The 16,036-nt window shown below is 38.3% G+C and overlaps 1 protein-coding gene and 1 long non-coding RNA gene across 2 annotated transcripts in view; both read right to left on the reverse strand.

The window, feature by feature from the left end:
- The window catches only part of LOC307161906, a 642,191-nt gene that overhangs the window by 7,094 nt on the left and 619,061 nt on the right, over window positions 1-16,036 (reverse strand). The window lies entirely within an intron of this gene.
- LOC307161039 (C2 calcium-dependent domain-containing protein 4C) lies at window positions 8,559-13,267 on the reverse strand. The gene is made up of 2 exons (XM_079875495.1): window positions 13,189-13,267; window positions 8,559-11,580 (listed from the first exon to the last, which is right to left on the reverse strand). Exon 2 carries the CDS (start codon window positions 11,541-11,543, stop codon window positions 10,278-10,280), a length of 1,266 nt encoding a protein of 421 aa, XP_079731621.1. The 5' UTR covers window positions 11,544-11,580; window positions 13,189-13,267; the 3' UTR covers window positions 8,559-10,277.

The raw sequence follows: 16,036 nt of genomic DNA on the forward strand, positions 1-16,036 counted from the left end.
ACTGTCTTGTGTAGTGTCATTTGATACTATTATTTCTTTGATGCTATGTATTTTACTATAGAACCAACGGTCAATGTAACCTCAACTATACCATGTCTGGTCTCTATAAACTCCAGTCTCCCATTTGTTAATTTACATTTCATTTTGCTAACTTTGTGACGCATTAATATAATAAGAATCTTGAAGATTCTTCTGGCAATCAAATGGAGGCATAAAACATTGATTTAATTCATCTTTTGAACATATGACATTTTTTGTTGCACAACAGCTTTACTGTTAAAATTAAAACATGGAAACATATAATTAAAGTTTTAATTATAATTTATTATTATTATTAGGTGTATTATATATTTCTGTCACAATTTCTTCATGTTAAACTGGACTTTTATTTTGACGGGTTGCCGTGAAGCCCTTTGAGTTTATTTTTTCTCAAATGAAACGGTGAAATGTTCATGAAGTGACTCTCAGAGCGGCTCTGGAGATGAAGTTCATGCATTCATGTCCTCATAGAGTGAGGCGGCAGAGGCTGAAAACACAGCGAGCGTCACGCGTAAATAATACCATGAGTCTGCACCATTCATTCACACAGAACATGCAGGACTCATATTTAAATAGTCTTTTGTGTTTTAATATTCACAGACACCATCTGTTTTGATTCAAGATATACTCTTTATTTAGCCTATTCATCAATAATTTGAAAGATTTGAAAGAGCCCTACAGAAGAATGTCTGTTGAGGGAGCATCAAAATAAAATGTTAGCAGATATTAGACAGTCACTCTAATGAGAGTTAGATGATATGTAGTTGCAAAGAAAAATACTTAGTTGAAACTTTCTTGTCAGAAGTAGCGAAAGCACTTGGAGTACATCAGAATAGGACATCAGTTTATCATCGGGGATTTGTCAAGTCGTTTTCAGTTTAGACAGATTCTCTCATTATACTGGGTTCTATTGGCTTTTGTCGCAGAATCTCCATCTCCAACAGAAGAAAGTAAGTGGTTTGAAATGACATGAGGGTGAATCAATTTTGACAGAATGTTCCTTTTTTGGGGAAACAATCCCTTTAACTATTTTAAATGTTTTCTTTTGTTGTCTTACAAAGGCTGCTTACTGTTTTGTGCAGTTCTTTAGCAGCACATTTAAACACTTCAAACTCACTCACTCTAGTAGAGAGAGCTCCCAAATCTAATCCAAAAACTCATTATGGGTTTATAACTGTCTTGAGTTTCATAACTGTCAAGGTTTCTGTATCCTAGTACTATTGCTGCTAATAGCACATCATTCTTTACATTTTTTTGTTTTTTTTGTTGGAGTGGCTGTAATTGACTTAAAAGAACAATATAGCCTAAGCACCATCTTATAAATGACTACCAATGAAATATGGCCAAAATGCATCTGTCCAAAACATTAAACATCTGTGGAAACACAGAATCCTTACACAAATAATAATAAAAACTAATCTCCCGATCAATTTATGCAGTGGCTAATGTTAGCACAGCATTGTTATATATGTGGTCATTAATGAATAAGAAAGAAGAAAAATGCTATTGTTTCAGGCTGTACAATTTGGAGTTCCTCTTTGCAAAATGGCAAAAATGAAATATCACTTGTGACAAACCGAATGCAGTCGAATTAAAGTGGGAAAGTTCCTGTACTGCAATTTCACAAAAATAACTTGACCTTGCTAACCAGAGATACTCGCACAAGAAGATAACACAACTTAAATCTTTGTTCAGCTTGCCGAAGACTCGCTCTGGAAAAGTAAACACTTTTCATTTAGCAAAGCATAAAACAATTCTGTAGTAAATCAGAACTCTATAAACGTATATAGATACAGCAACTCCAAAAAGTTAAACATGCAGTAGCAGGAATTGAGTCTTTTGTGTCTAATGCAATGACATTGGTATATTTTAAGTGGTGTCCATATGATATGAAGTATATGAATTACTACAGCACAAATGTTTAGTTTAAAGGGGACCTATTTACAAAATTTACTTTTACATGATGTTTGAACATAAATGTGTGTTTGCAGTGTGTGTACACAACCTTATAATGGCAAAAACTCACCCACTCCTCTTTTTTAACCCTCAAAAATCATAAGCAGTGTCTAAGAAGATCCTATAGATATTTCTCCTCGCCAGAGCATTTAAAAGGTCATTATAAGCCTTCTCTTTAAATAATTTTATTATGCTTTATTAGTGACACATTTGGGAAGAGAATATATTCCAAATCTGAAAATACAGTATGAGAACAATTAACTGCACAATTACTAGAAATGTTTACCTTGGATATTGTACAATTTGCAAGCAAAATTTGTGGAAAAAAACAACAAACCAGTTATATATTGTCCTTGCATTCTTGTGGCTCAGTCACACACCTGAATGAAAGGCTCATTACGTATGCAGCCTCATTATGCGGGCCCCATTGTCTCCGCAGGTGTGAATCACGCCCACCCGCATATGGCCTTTCCAAACAAAAAGTGTTTTACAAGATTTAAATCAATGTATTGTGTTATGTGAATGATTAGGCAGGTTGATTTTCACATAATTTTGAAGAAAAAATTCTAGGCAACGTCATCCATTAGTCAAAAGTCTTATTTACATATATTTAGAATGTGTTTTATGGCCTTATTTCAGAAACTTTAGTTTTTTGTTTTTGAAAAAACCATGCATAAACATTATTCTATCAAAAATACAAACATGTACATGCAAGTTGTTCACATATTATGGTAGCCCTGTTTGTGCTAAATAGAGTGAATTTACACCTTTGCCATTAATATGTTTATAAGCAACTGAAAAAAGCACAAATGTCAGGGCATGTCAGAACATCTCAAGGACCCCAAAAACCCCTCAGACCCCAGAGGGTTAACAGCTAGCCTGGAAATCCAGACCCAAATCCGAAAGATTAATGGTCTGGCATCGACTAATGAAAATCGGCCAGCTCGAGGGGCGGCACCAAGCATGCATTTGAAAATCTCACTGCACGCAATTGGATAACACTACGACCAATCACAACAAGCCCCATACGCTTAGCTACCAGCGGAGCTAACTGGTAGGTTAGACTCTTGCCGTATCCGGTCGGCAAAACAGCAAAAACTCCCTTCTTGCAAAGGAACGATTCGAGCGCCGTCTTCTGTTCCTCTTTTAGAGAAAAAGTCTAACTCGTTCATTGTAGCGGCCAAAGCCTTTTCAAACAACTGGTGTTCATCCATAGCCATCTTGCAATGTTTACTAATGACTTCGACGTCACAGCGCTGTCGTCTTCTGTTCAGCTCGCCTCTGGCCCGCCTATATCAGATAACCCGATGTGATTGGTGCAGCTCGGATACAAGGGCATATTTAATAAACATCATTACTCGACGCCAGAGTAACTCGCTGAGCAAATTCAACTTGTGCTCTCGCGAGAACTCTGGATTACCAGAGCATTTAACAGCAGCATTCAAGTAAGAAATCTATTCTTATTAAATTTATAAACTTATGAATTACTAAATTTATTCAGTCAAGAGGCGTGAGTGATTTTCTTTTATGGTTTGATTCATATCAACAGCATATGCAGCAGTAGGTACTGTATATTACGCTGCTTTCACTTTAATACACAGATCTAATACACACATGTGATTTCTTTCCCTGCTGTTTAGGTTCACATACATAACAGACTGTGTTTGTGAACTTTGTTTGATATAACCTTGACCGTTTAAGCGCAATAACACGTGAAAAAGAACTTTAATAGAGTTTAATACTCACTGGACACGTCATCTGACATCAAGCTTTCTCTGTGTGTGCTTTGGATGTGTTGCGCTCAGAAAACCATATATCTGAAGTTTAGACTGATATGCAGAAAATGGGCCTTAACAACATAGTAATAAATGATCTGTGGGGTATTTTGAGCTGAAACTTCAGACGGATTCTGGGGAGACCTGAGACTTGTATGACATTTTGTATAAAAGGGCATAATAGGTCATCTTTAATAACATGCTCAGAATCCAGCAAAACCTGTTTATTGGAGTCAGCATTGTGGCAGAAATTACCATGAGAATAGTCAAAAGCAGAAAAGTAACTGAAAAACAAGAAAAGTAAGGAACGCAACTGTAAATGTACCTAGAGCATGCATGTAGGTCATCTTCAAAACCGGACCATGCGTGAAAATTATGGAGGCCACTACAGACAACTGTGAAGGAGCTTCAGCAGGCCGACATTGGAGAGACAGCAGCTGTTGCTCGGGTGCTTCACCAGTCACTGTATTGGACAGCAGAAACGAGAAGCTACTGCCATTAAACGCCAAATGACATCTCAGATTTACCAGAAAGCCTGTGGGAGAGTCTGAAGCAGCTGGACGAAGGTTTTTCAGTCTGGTGAGAGACTAAAAGGCTTTTTGCCATCAGACTAAACACCATGTTTGTTTGGCATCAGTATCATGCTGTTAAGATGCTTTCAAATATCCAAGCATTTAATGATGCAACCTGGCCATGTGAAACTACACTAATGATCCTCATTAAAACGTTTAATGTAAAGTGCTCCATTGCAGCTTCATGTAAATAATAATTTACTGTTACAAATTGACGTCACTTATAAGTTTGTGGAAAGCACAAAAACTAATGAACTTTATCAAATATAAATATTACTGATTATCTGCAGCCCTACATTTCACTGCAAGCTGTAACTTTGGCACCACTTTTTTACAGTGCAAACCTTTTCTTTTTTTAACATGAAGAACACACTGTTGTCATTTTGCCATTTACTGAATCTTCAGATGTTTCGACAGAACACCTGGAGAAACACGAACAACAAATCTGCCATTTGGACACCAAGTGTCTCCAATTATGATTTCTCAGGCTCAGACAGAACGTACTGATATTCTAAACATTTTCTTATTTTCTTAGACTACAATGAAATAAGAACGGTTACTGACAACGGTTACCGCATTTCATGATCTCATCCTTTATTCTGTAGGTTTTTGCACGTAAAGTATAAGCGTACAATTTCATCATATAAGCAGCATCTAAATTGTAAACCTTTTTGCATTGTACAACTTATAAAATGCATAGAAATACAGAAAATGTACTAGCAGAAAATTACTAATCATTTTAAAATACCTTAAATGAAATACAGATGGGTCCAATAAAAGTGTAATGACATTTGCACTCTTTTTCTTGAGCTTTGAATTCTCTATGACTTCAATATTGTATGAAGCTCAAATCCTTTTTGTTTTGTATGTTTCTAAAGTTTTAGATGCTGCTATATGTTGATATTGTACGTTTTAGTGCCTATGCAAACATGCAAAAATAAATGCAAACACACTTTGTGCATGAGACTGCAAATACAAATAAGACCATGCTTCACATTTCCAGAAACATTCTGGGGTTAAAGGACAGAGAGCAATCTTTGTACACCATCTACACAACCTTTATTGAGCAAGGTAAGAAAACAGACAAAGCAATAGCATGATCCAGTAAAGTTATGAATAGAAAATCAGTCTGGAAAAGAGGAAGAGAAACAAAGAGAGAATCAACCACTGGATAAACAAAATCGACGGCATGACAACAGTGCATCTAATAATAACCACATCCATCTTCGGAATAACAACAAGCCGAAACACCACATCTTTGAGATACACTATTAAAGGAACGTTGATTTCCGGGTTTGAAATGGCACATCACGGGTGACGTGTGTTTATGTACACATGCATAGGAACGCTGCGGCTGGTGACGGGCGTATAGGGAAGGAACGGGAATCAAGTACAGTGGATAGGCACTTTTTTTTCTCCATGACTTATCTGAACACAAGCATGAGACACTTTAATCTCACGTACAGCAATATGGCTACGGAAATAAATGTGATTTAACCCCAACCGCTCTCGTATTGAATCTCTTCTGGAATCCATTCTCTTCTTCTAATTTGAAATCTCTGCCAATCAAAAAGGAATAAGACTTTTTGACTTCTACATGGCTCTGACGGGAAATCTAATACATCGGCGATTTGGTCGCTTTAAAAGAGTGATGAAAATAGAAATAGAAATGATTTAATAAATGAATCATTGTACTCTGGAAGTCTACAGTGAAGAATACGCATGAAGCACATATGGAGTGATTCATATCCGGAGTGTAATTACAGACCGTGTGCTCAAGGTGTTCAGGCTTTTTTTTTTTTTTAAAGTAAAGGTTTTCAGGTTGTCGAAAGTGACATGGAAGTGCTTTTAATGAAGGATGAAAGATGATAACTCAACAGAGCAGAAAATGCCCAAGTATGAATGAATGAATGAAAGAAGGAAAAACAGGAATGTGATTTAGAAAAGGGCAAATTCATCAATTAAGTCATTACATTTAAAAGGAAAGCTTGTTTAGCACTAAAACTAATTATTTAAACTTATGCAGCATGCTATATCATGAAACTTAAAGTGAACACGAAAATATAAGCAGATTTTGATTGAGAGAGAAAGGTGGCAAAATCGAAAATAGCAAGTAAAGTCAAGATGAAATGAAAACTCTTTTTTCAACGCAGTCACATTTACTGTTCTTTGGTGAATTTCTGCTGCCAAAATCCAGTCGTTTCAAATGAAATCCATGAGATTGTGAATTTTGCACGTGAGCGAAAGATTTCCCCATGCAGATTTCGCAGCGGGTTTAAAGGGATGTTCACCCCCAAAATGAAAATGTACTCATCATTTACTCACCCTAAAGTTGTTCCAAACCTGTATGAGTTTTTCACAAAAGAAGATATTTTGAAGAATGTTGGTAACCAGACCAGTTGATGGTAGACATTGACTTCCATAGTAATTTTTCCAACTATGGAAATAAATGGCTACTGTAAACTTACCAACATTCTTCAAAATATCTTATTTTGTGTTAAAAACTCATACAGGTTTGGAACAATTTGAGGGGGAGTAAATGATGACAGAATTTACATTTTTTGGTGAACTATCTCTTTAAGTCACACAGGTTTGCCACATTGACCAAAAAAAAGCTGCTTGATTGCTTCATGCATCACTACACTATTGACAATAAACAATGGACCTTTTTTTGGCGGCAAAATTCTCCCAATGTGACCTCACCTTCATTGCGCATTAGGGATGTGTCCGATGCCTAAATACGAATTCGCAAAGGCACAGAAAATGAATAATGCATTCTATGGTCGGTTACATTACAGTACATCAGATTTATCATGTGAATATAGTAAGGAGAGATGACTGACAGCACGATGATGGAGGACTTTACAAATATCTCATCTGGTAAAATGCGTAGTCAGTACCTCCAATCCCTATAAACAGAGAATGCATGATTGCGAATTGGAAAGTGAAACTAAAAAGCGAGCGTGCATTCAAAAGTGATTTCAATACGCCGCATATCAATAGCGACTCCCTGATGCCAATATAATTATACAATATATAATTGCGAAAGAACGCGAAAGCATGAAATCATTTTATTCTCTCATCACCATGTCCTTTTAGGGGCTCCGTAGAATGTGACATTTCCTTTCCGAACATAATATTCGGCTTCAGGAACATCCCTATTGGGCATGATTCATTCGTCTATATTATTCCAAAGAAAAAAAAAAACAACAACTCTATTTTGAATCATTAAACAAAAGCCTCTGAAACGACTTTCTGGTTGACATCACCAACCCCTCTTATTTTTCACCATTCAATCAACTCTCATGGATAGAACCAAGTGTTTCCCTCCTGACATTTTCCTCATTGAAATCTTGTTTAACACAGTAAAAATGCCAGATTATGGAAGTTGCAAATGGCCTAGCAACCACTCAGAACACCTTAGCAACGAACAACAAGTAAACAGCAACTTTTGCACAGGCAAACATCACTCACATTTCAATGGAAAATGTGAAAACCTAGTTGCAATTCCATTTGGCATATGGCATATAAATTACACACTTCACCCTTAAGGATATGCAAATGATTCATCAAAAACACACAGATGTGTTTCCTTGAACTGAAGCCAGAACTGTGAGACAATCTGTCTCACTTCTAATAGCGGTGTAATTGTGTGAATCCAAGAACCGAGGAGCGCAGTAACCTGATTGAAGAGCTCTCAGGAATATTACCGGACACTCTTTAGGTCATACAAAGAGCTTGAGATGTATGACGCATTACAGTGTCTTATACAACAGTCATTTTAAAGTCCAAATTCATCTTACTCTGCTTTAATCAACAGTATTTGAGTGCAACAGAAGGTTCTGGGGGTGAAAATCCCATACATTTTCTTCATGGAGGATTTTTTTTTTTTAACTATGATATAAAAACCTTTCAAGACAGACTTTTCATTACTATTTAACACCTTTTTTCTCTTGAGATCCCAATGAAGACAATGCATGAGAAAAATACAGGTCAATTGGGTGTCATAAATATTAAAGTACAGTACACAAGATTACGCTAGCGATGTGGATCCAACACAGGGGAATATGTTAAGAAAAGATGTGAGCTTATATCTTACGTTTACAATCTGACTCCATAACATTAGAAATTAAATCGTGAGGGCTTGAACACTTTGCCATGCAACTGCTCCCATTGGTAGACATCTACACACACACATCTACTATAAACATGCCAAAACTCTGTGCACATATTTAATAGAAGAATAATCATCTGAACACTTTATGAACTTAAACAGTGTATGAAAAAACTTCATACTTTCTGGGGGATATCCCAAATTATTGAACAATTGTATACTTTACTAAACGTTACCCACAACGCACCATAAACTGTTGCAAATCAACAACATACTCCATTAAAAGTGCACACGTACTAAAAAGCATTATGTTCCCTAACCTGAGATTGAAGCTAAAATGGCACTAGTGGGCACAGTAAATGTTCTTTAGAAACATAAACGCACACGTTAAGTTTCCGAAGAAACTTCTTTGCAAGCGTAGTGTATGTTAGCATAGCCTTTACCCAGTGTAGCTTATAGTTACTAGTATATGCCTTACAAATATAGTACCATGGTAAAGCAATACTTTGATATTCACAGTATCATGGCACTGAATGAATACCATGGTATTTACATGGCACCTCAAAGAATACCGTTGTATAATCAGGGTTAATATCCAAAAACTTGGGACTACATGGTATGGACTGCCATGCAAATATGGTACTTCAAATATTGCCACGGTATTAGCATGGCACTTGTCCAAAAGCATTGTTTTACCATGGCACATATCCCAAAACTATGGTTTCACCATGATAAAGTGATGGTATCAGATCGTAATAGTACAATACTTTAATTTCTGAATGATTACTATATTCATATAAATAACAAAAAACTATTATATTAATAGAGAACATGCCCAAAAGCCCATGCTGATCAAAGTTACTGCAAAAAATAAATAAAAAATAAGTCATGGCACTACCACAGTAGCAGGTCCAATTAGCATGGTAATAATACCATGCTAATTTTTGGCAATTTTTTGTTTCCAATTTTGAAGTCTTTCTCCAAACAGTGCATGGTTTAGTCAACTTTATAGGGAACACGGAGTCATTTCAGGTGCAGATTTAGAACAGCCTTCTATTTACAGAAGTCATGATGTCATGACATCCATGATGATGTCATATGTTCTGACCAATCACACCCTCCCTAAAGTTCTGTCACTCAAAGTGAGCAGCTTGTCACTCAGTAAGGCTGAAGGGTGTTTTTAACTGCACAGATTCAATTCTCAAAAAAACAAAAAAAAAAAAACAGCAAAAGTCCAGTAGTTTTACAGTGAGATTGAGAGAAATGTCACAGTCTTAAACCCTAAAGAGGGATAAGGCGAAACACTGGTATTACAGCAATACAGGGGAAAAATATATAGTTGTCATTCTCATCATTTTTAAGGCTCAAACCGGCTGATGATGCATGCATTTGTGTTCTGGCATTAAGTGACTTCAAGCATCAGTCAACTAAATGAGCTGTTGCTGTCGAGATAGCGATGTGGATGGAGAGCTGTTTTTATCTTTTTCTCTATCGGTGTCTCCAACAGCGAGACCCAGCAGGGTCTGGAATCAAGACGACGTTGGTCTCAGCACAAACACAAACCCTGGGAACAATCGGAGCATGCCTGTACAATCACACAGAGGATATATACAGAAGATCTCACACATACAGTACATCCATACACTCTCACTGCTGGTAAACAAATTAGGAAGGTGCACACAGTTAGTTGGAGAGTTCTGCAACTCCAATCACTTTCAGTACTTGGAATCAAAGCTGGAATATTTCATTGTCTGGTTCTGCAAGTTGAAGACTGCATTGAGGCGTTTGTCCCATGCCCAGGTGGTGGACGAAACTAGACTTCTAGATCCCGGAAAGCAGCTCCTTCAAGGGCACCTCCCTCTCGCCCAGTAGGTGGTCTCTCTTCAGACTGGTGCCCTTGTTGACAACCTTCATCTTGATGGCAAGGTTTTTCACCTGCGCAACAGGAAGGGAGTCAAAGTAGAAGTCCTCGTTGAAGACGGGGTTGCGGCTGTTCTTGATAATGGTGCTACGCTGTTTCTGGAGCTTTCCCGGGTTCAGGTACAGAGCCACGCAACAGTTGATGCTCTTCACGTCAAACTGCTTGTCATAGAGGTCCTCGGCCGCCAGCACACGCACGTGAAGCCGGGCGGCATCGATGTCGTAGTCTGTGCAGAGGCGTAGAGTTCCTCCCTTGTGGAGGTTGACGGTGTGCTGCGTGAAGCGATCCATGTTACCCCCGTATTTCCGTCCACGGAAAGCAGGGGAAGGAGGGCAACGGAGGCGCCTCTGAATATTCGGGCTGGTCTCCACAGAGCTGCACTCATCAGTGGAGAGAGAACTGTGCCGGGCGAAGGAGCGCTTGGCCCGGGTTACTTTGGCTTGGGTTTCGTGGGTGAACACCTTGAGGAGAGATGCAGAACGAGATAATAGAGGGGAGTTGAATGGGGAGGACTCGGCCGAAGAGCAAGTGTCACTTTCCCCTCCGCTGAAGTACCGGTAGGGGTTGGAGTGGGAGGCGTTGCAGTCGCTGGGGTTTAGGTGGTTACCCTGCGACTTGCGTTGGGTGTTGGGTGAGGTAAGCGGACTTGTGGGGTCGCTGTGAAAGAGGGATTCTTTACGTCTCGTGTGAGGACTTTCCATGAGCGTGGCGAAACCGTAGGAGGTTTGCGCTTTGGGTACGTAGGGCAGGGACATGGCCGTTTGGGACTGCGGGTCGGCGTTCGTGTTGAGGTCACCCACTTCCCCAACCACCAAGTCATCTGCGCTCTCAATCTGGATGATGTGGCGGTTTGCAGCTTTGAGCAAGTTCTTGGTGTCTCCAGCCAACTTGTTAATGAGGCGTGGGCTGCGTGGACTGCCCTGAGGCTTCTTGCAGCATATGGTCTGCTCTGACGCTGAAGAGTGGAGCTCGTTTTTTGGCTTCATCTCTGGCGTCTCCTCCTCTGGTGGGCAGCACACGAATTTGGGTGGAATAAAGAAGTCAGGGATCTTGTCAGGGGTGAGGACGTTGCAGTAGGTGGGGGCTTTGCCCTGTTTGTCCGCCGAGTCTCCTTGGCGGAGAACGTTTCCCTCCACTGAACCGCGGATCTTTTCCAGCAGCCACATCTCTCTGCGAGGTCTGGGAGAGATGTGCAATTGCACCCTGTGTGCACAGATAGTGAAATGAAGAATCATCAACCCACACTGACACCTGCAATTCATGAATGCAAATACAAACTGAATCAGTCCACCTTCTCACTGCTTTGGGTACACTGTCACCCAGTGGATTCTTGGGAGATTCTGACAGTATCTTAACACACTATTGTTAAAGCAATTGTTAAAGACAGCTGACACCTGCCTCCGTCTCCATTATCAATTGTAGACTGTCACCTTGTGTAGATGCCACATTATTCATGTGTATAGTATATACACACACATACACAAAATCAACTGATTGATGTTGTATTTCAAGTATCACAATGTCCTAACACACATTAAAGTATTTTTATACTTTCTATTATTTCTTTTTATTAAATATTGACACCTTGAGGTCCGTGAAGGTCTTAGTGCATCTTAGTGAGCTATTTCTTCCTGATCTGACCCTTAAAAAATATTTTCACTGCATGGTATAACCCATTAGTCATAATAAATATTTGTACTATTTTTGTAAGCTGTATATATCACAAATAAGCAATAGTGTTACTCAGAAAAATTTTATATTTTTTTTTGAGGTCCCATGTTGCTTTGTCTTGGTCCGAGTTGGTCTGTAAATGTTGAAAAACCCTGATCTATTAGACAATGCCTGCACACACTTGATGCACACAGCTTTCTCCTCTGAAAGAGTCCTCTGCACAACACTCTGTCTCAGACTCTGTCTGAGTTCAATGTGTGGAGACCGCAGCACATTGCGATATGAAATATGTATTGCGCAGTATTTGCTCTGTGACTGCAGAAGCACAACACTGAGACGGAGCAGCAAAAGGGGTACTTTATCTTTTCTAAAGTAAATCATGTACATAAACATCTGCATTGTCTAAATTGGTACACATGAAAGACTTTACATGCAGATGTGAAGTGATAATGATTGATAAGGCTATCCCTTACAAAAACATACCACGGTAACATTAGTTTCTAATAAAATACCACATCCTTCAAATTGTGTAGGAATCAAGATACTTCCAAGAATACCAGGGTAACACTATGGTACTTTTTTTGTAAGTATTAATTACTTTTTTTGTAACAATAAACTAACTAAAGTTACCATGTACTTTTAAAATAGAGGTTTAAAATGTTTTTTTTCCACAACAATGCCACTGAAGAACCATTTTGGGTTTCCCAAAGAAACCCTTCAGTTAACAGTTCTTGAAAGAACCTCTTTTTTCTTTCCTAAAAGAACATTTGAATAATCTAAAATTCCCACTAATACATTTTTGTGCAATGGAAAGATTCCACGGATGTAAAAAGGTTATTCATGAAACCATCAATTGCAATAAAGAACCTTTATTTTTAAGAGTGTGGTACATTTTTAAGAGATAGAAAATTTTACTTATTTGAAAATAGTTCATCTCAAAACACCTGTAAAACTGACGTGTCTGCGATCTCCACATTCCACAACACATTTCTAATGAGCAGTAGGCCTACTGCATCTCTAAAGGACTCAGACGTTTAGTTTTAAATGCATATGAATGCATATAATTACTGTATGTATGGATTTAAACTTTTCCAAAACTGCTCCTCTATTAAAAGCCTGTTGAATCTCAGTTAAACTTACGTGAAGTGGTTTGTGGTCCTACTGTCCTTGCTTCAATCCATATGTTATTGTTCGTCTCACCCTCGTTCGGGTCTCCGGTACTCCAGGACAGAACTGTCTGTTGGCAGTGCGCGTCCAGTCGCGGCTTTAATAATAGCGCACCAACCCCCGTGCGCGCGCATATCAACCAATGGGAGTGCGCGCTTGGTAACGCGCATCATTCTGGAACTACTCGCAGTCCGTATCAATACTTGCGTACTGCTTAATGCACTGTATACAGCCTATACTACTTAGAAATAGAATGTTAAGGAATACATATTGGCGATGTTATGAATGGAATAGACAACTTGTTTAAATAGGATCTATATAAAACCCATATGTAAAAAAAAAAAAAAAAAAAGCCTATGCAAAAAGTAAATATTTGTTATGTTTGGAATGGAATATACCTGTGTCAGGGTACATATTGGCAGTTAGGAAGTGAATACTAGCACACATTTTACTGCAAAAAAAAATAAATAAAATAATTCTCAACATTTTTTTTAAATAGTAGCTATTTGTTAACAAAATGTATTATGTATTGATCAATATTTCAGTGTTCTATGTTGTCATCACATGGCCTCAGTGGTTTTTCAGTTATGTCAATAATTAAAGCAATTTTGAAACAATCCACTTTTGTGTAAATGTCTTAACATTTGCTCATTTATCAATACACCATATAATATAGCACACCGTTTGATTTGATATAGCCTAGTGCAAGTATACTTTTTTTTGAGCGCATAGGCATGACATTTACTTATTGCATGCACACTATGCACATAAAAGTCAATAGCATGATATTGCAATGCCATTCTGAACATAACCAACACGAGACTATTCAAAAACAGACAGTGTGCCATTTTTCATGCAGGAAAACTGCTTTTCTCCGTGAGAAAAATCATGCTGCAAGGATAACTACGAGCGGACTGCGACTGGCAGGGTTTAAAATGCCTTGTCAATTAAACCCTTTGTGTCTATTATTCACAGCCGCTGGAATATTATAGCTGGCCAGTGTGTGTGAGAGAGAGAGAGAGAGAGAGAGAGAGAGAGAGAGAGAGAGAGAGAGAGAGAGAGAGAGAGAGAGAGAGAGAGAGAGATTGTGGGGGGGGGGGGTTTGAATGAAATAGTGCTCTAAGATGATGTACTATAATTGTGTTTGATTTGCTGTTCTCTGATCTGCCCGTCTGTTTCCCTGGAAACTTGGAGAGAGGGCTATGGAAACGCACACGCCCATATGCAAAAGCATGCAACTTTCCCAAAAGTCACCTAATTGGTGCAGATGTACAGCTTCTCCCCTGAGCATGCAGTGCAGACTTAATGTAGTTATAGGGTTACTGGTCTGTGCACGCAGAAGCACAGGCAGGGCATGTCAAGAAAGAAACAAAACATTATGACATATTAAACAATTTATGCATTATTTTAGGTCACAAATCTTTTTACAAACGGTCAGATTTATAGCTTCCATTGAATAACAAATGTAATTCATGTGCATTTTTAACATTTATGGTTATGTTGATAATTAAATTTGCTATGAAAAAAGTATAACATTTTATTTATATATAATAATGTAGTCCTATGTAATATAAAAAGCAAAATAGAAGTTATTTTTTTCACAAATGGAGGCCAGTGAATACATTTTAACCAAAATATGCCCATATACGTACACTGTATACTGTACGTACATTTTTATTTTTAACTATGATTCAGACGCCATTCAAGCTGCTGAGAGCTACTTTTAGATGAATTTGTAAATATTTGCTGCGCTCTTTCCTGTCAATAACAAAATAAACGCATAACAAAAATGAAAGCATTGAGAAAACAGCGGTTCAAAAAGCATCCACAAGTGATGTGGATATGTTTGCACCAGCTTGACTTGACTATGATAGTTTGATTATACAGTATATTTTAGACTATAGAACTGGCTATGTGAGACTATAGTTTGAATTAATCCCTTTACTTGCATGACACAATGACATTACAGTACAGAATGGCTCTTTCAGCATCATCCTAAACATTATATAAGCATTTATTTCATGTGTCACTCAACGGAAGAGATGCTCTCGGGAGCGCGTGTAACCGTCACATCCTTTTGATTTTCCCGGCAAAAACGTCCTTCGCATAAAAATCCGTCTACAGGTTTACAGACAAACTAGGAAGTCGGGGAAGGTCTTGTTTTTTTTAAGTTTCATTACAAGATTTTCATTGGCAATAAATAAATAAATAAATAAATAAATAATAATAATAATAATTAAAATGAATACATGAAAAATCTTACATCCAGCCACTTCAAGTTTAATTTTCTGACTCCACTGGCAGATACACTATATTGCCAAAGGTTTTGGGATGTCTGCCTTTACATGCACATGAACTTTAATGAAACCCCATTCCTGATACGTAGGGTTTAATATGGAGTTGGCCCACCCTTTGCCGCTATAACAGCTTCAACTCTTCTGGGAAGGCTTTCTACAAGGTTTAGGAGTGTGTTTATGGGATTTTTTGACCATTCTTGTAGAAGCGCATTTGTGAGGTCAGGCACTGATGTTGGACGAGAAGGTCTGGCTCGCAGTCTTCGCTCTAATTAATCCCAAAGGTGTTCTGTCGGGTTGAGGTCAGGACTGTGCAGGCCAGTCAAGTTCCTCCACACCGAACTCGCTCATCCATGGCCTTATGGACCTTGTTTTGTGCATGGGTGCGCAATCATGTTGGAACAGGAAGGGGCCATTCCCAAACTGTTCCCAAAAAGTTGGGAGCATGAAATTGTCCAAAATGTCTTGGTATGCTGAAGCATTAAGAGTTCCTTTCACTGGAACTAAGGGGCCAAACCCAACCCCTA

The sequence above is a fragment of the Squalius cephalus genome (assembly GCF_949319135.1).
Source record: "Squalius cephalus genome assembly, chromosome: 7".
Taxonomy (NCBI): domain Eukaryota; kingdom Metazoa; phylum Chordata; class Actinopteri; order Cypriniformes; family Leuciscidae; genus Squalius; species Squalius cephalus.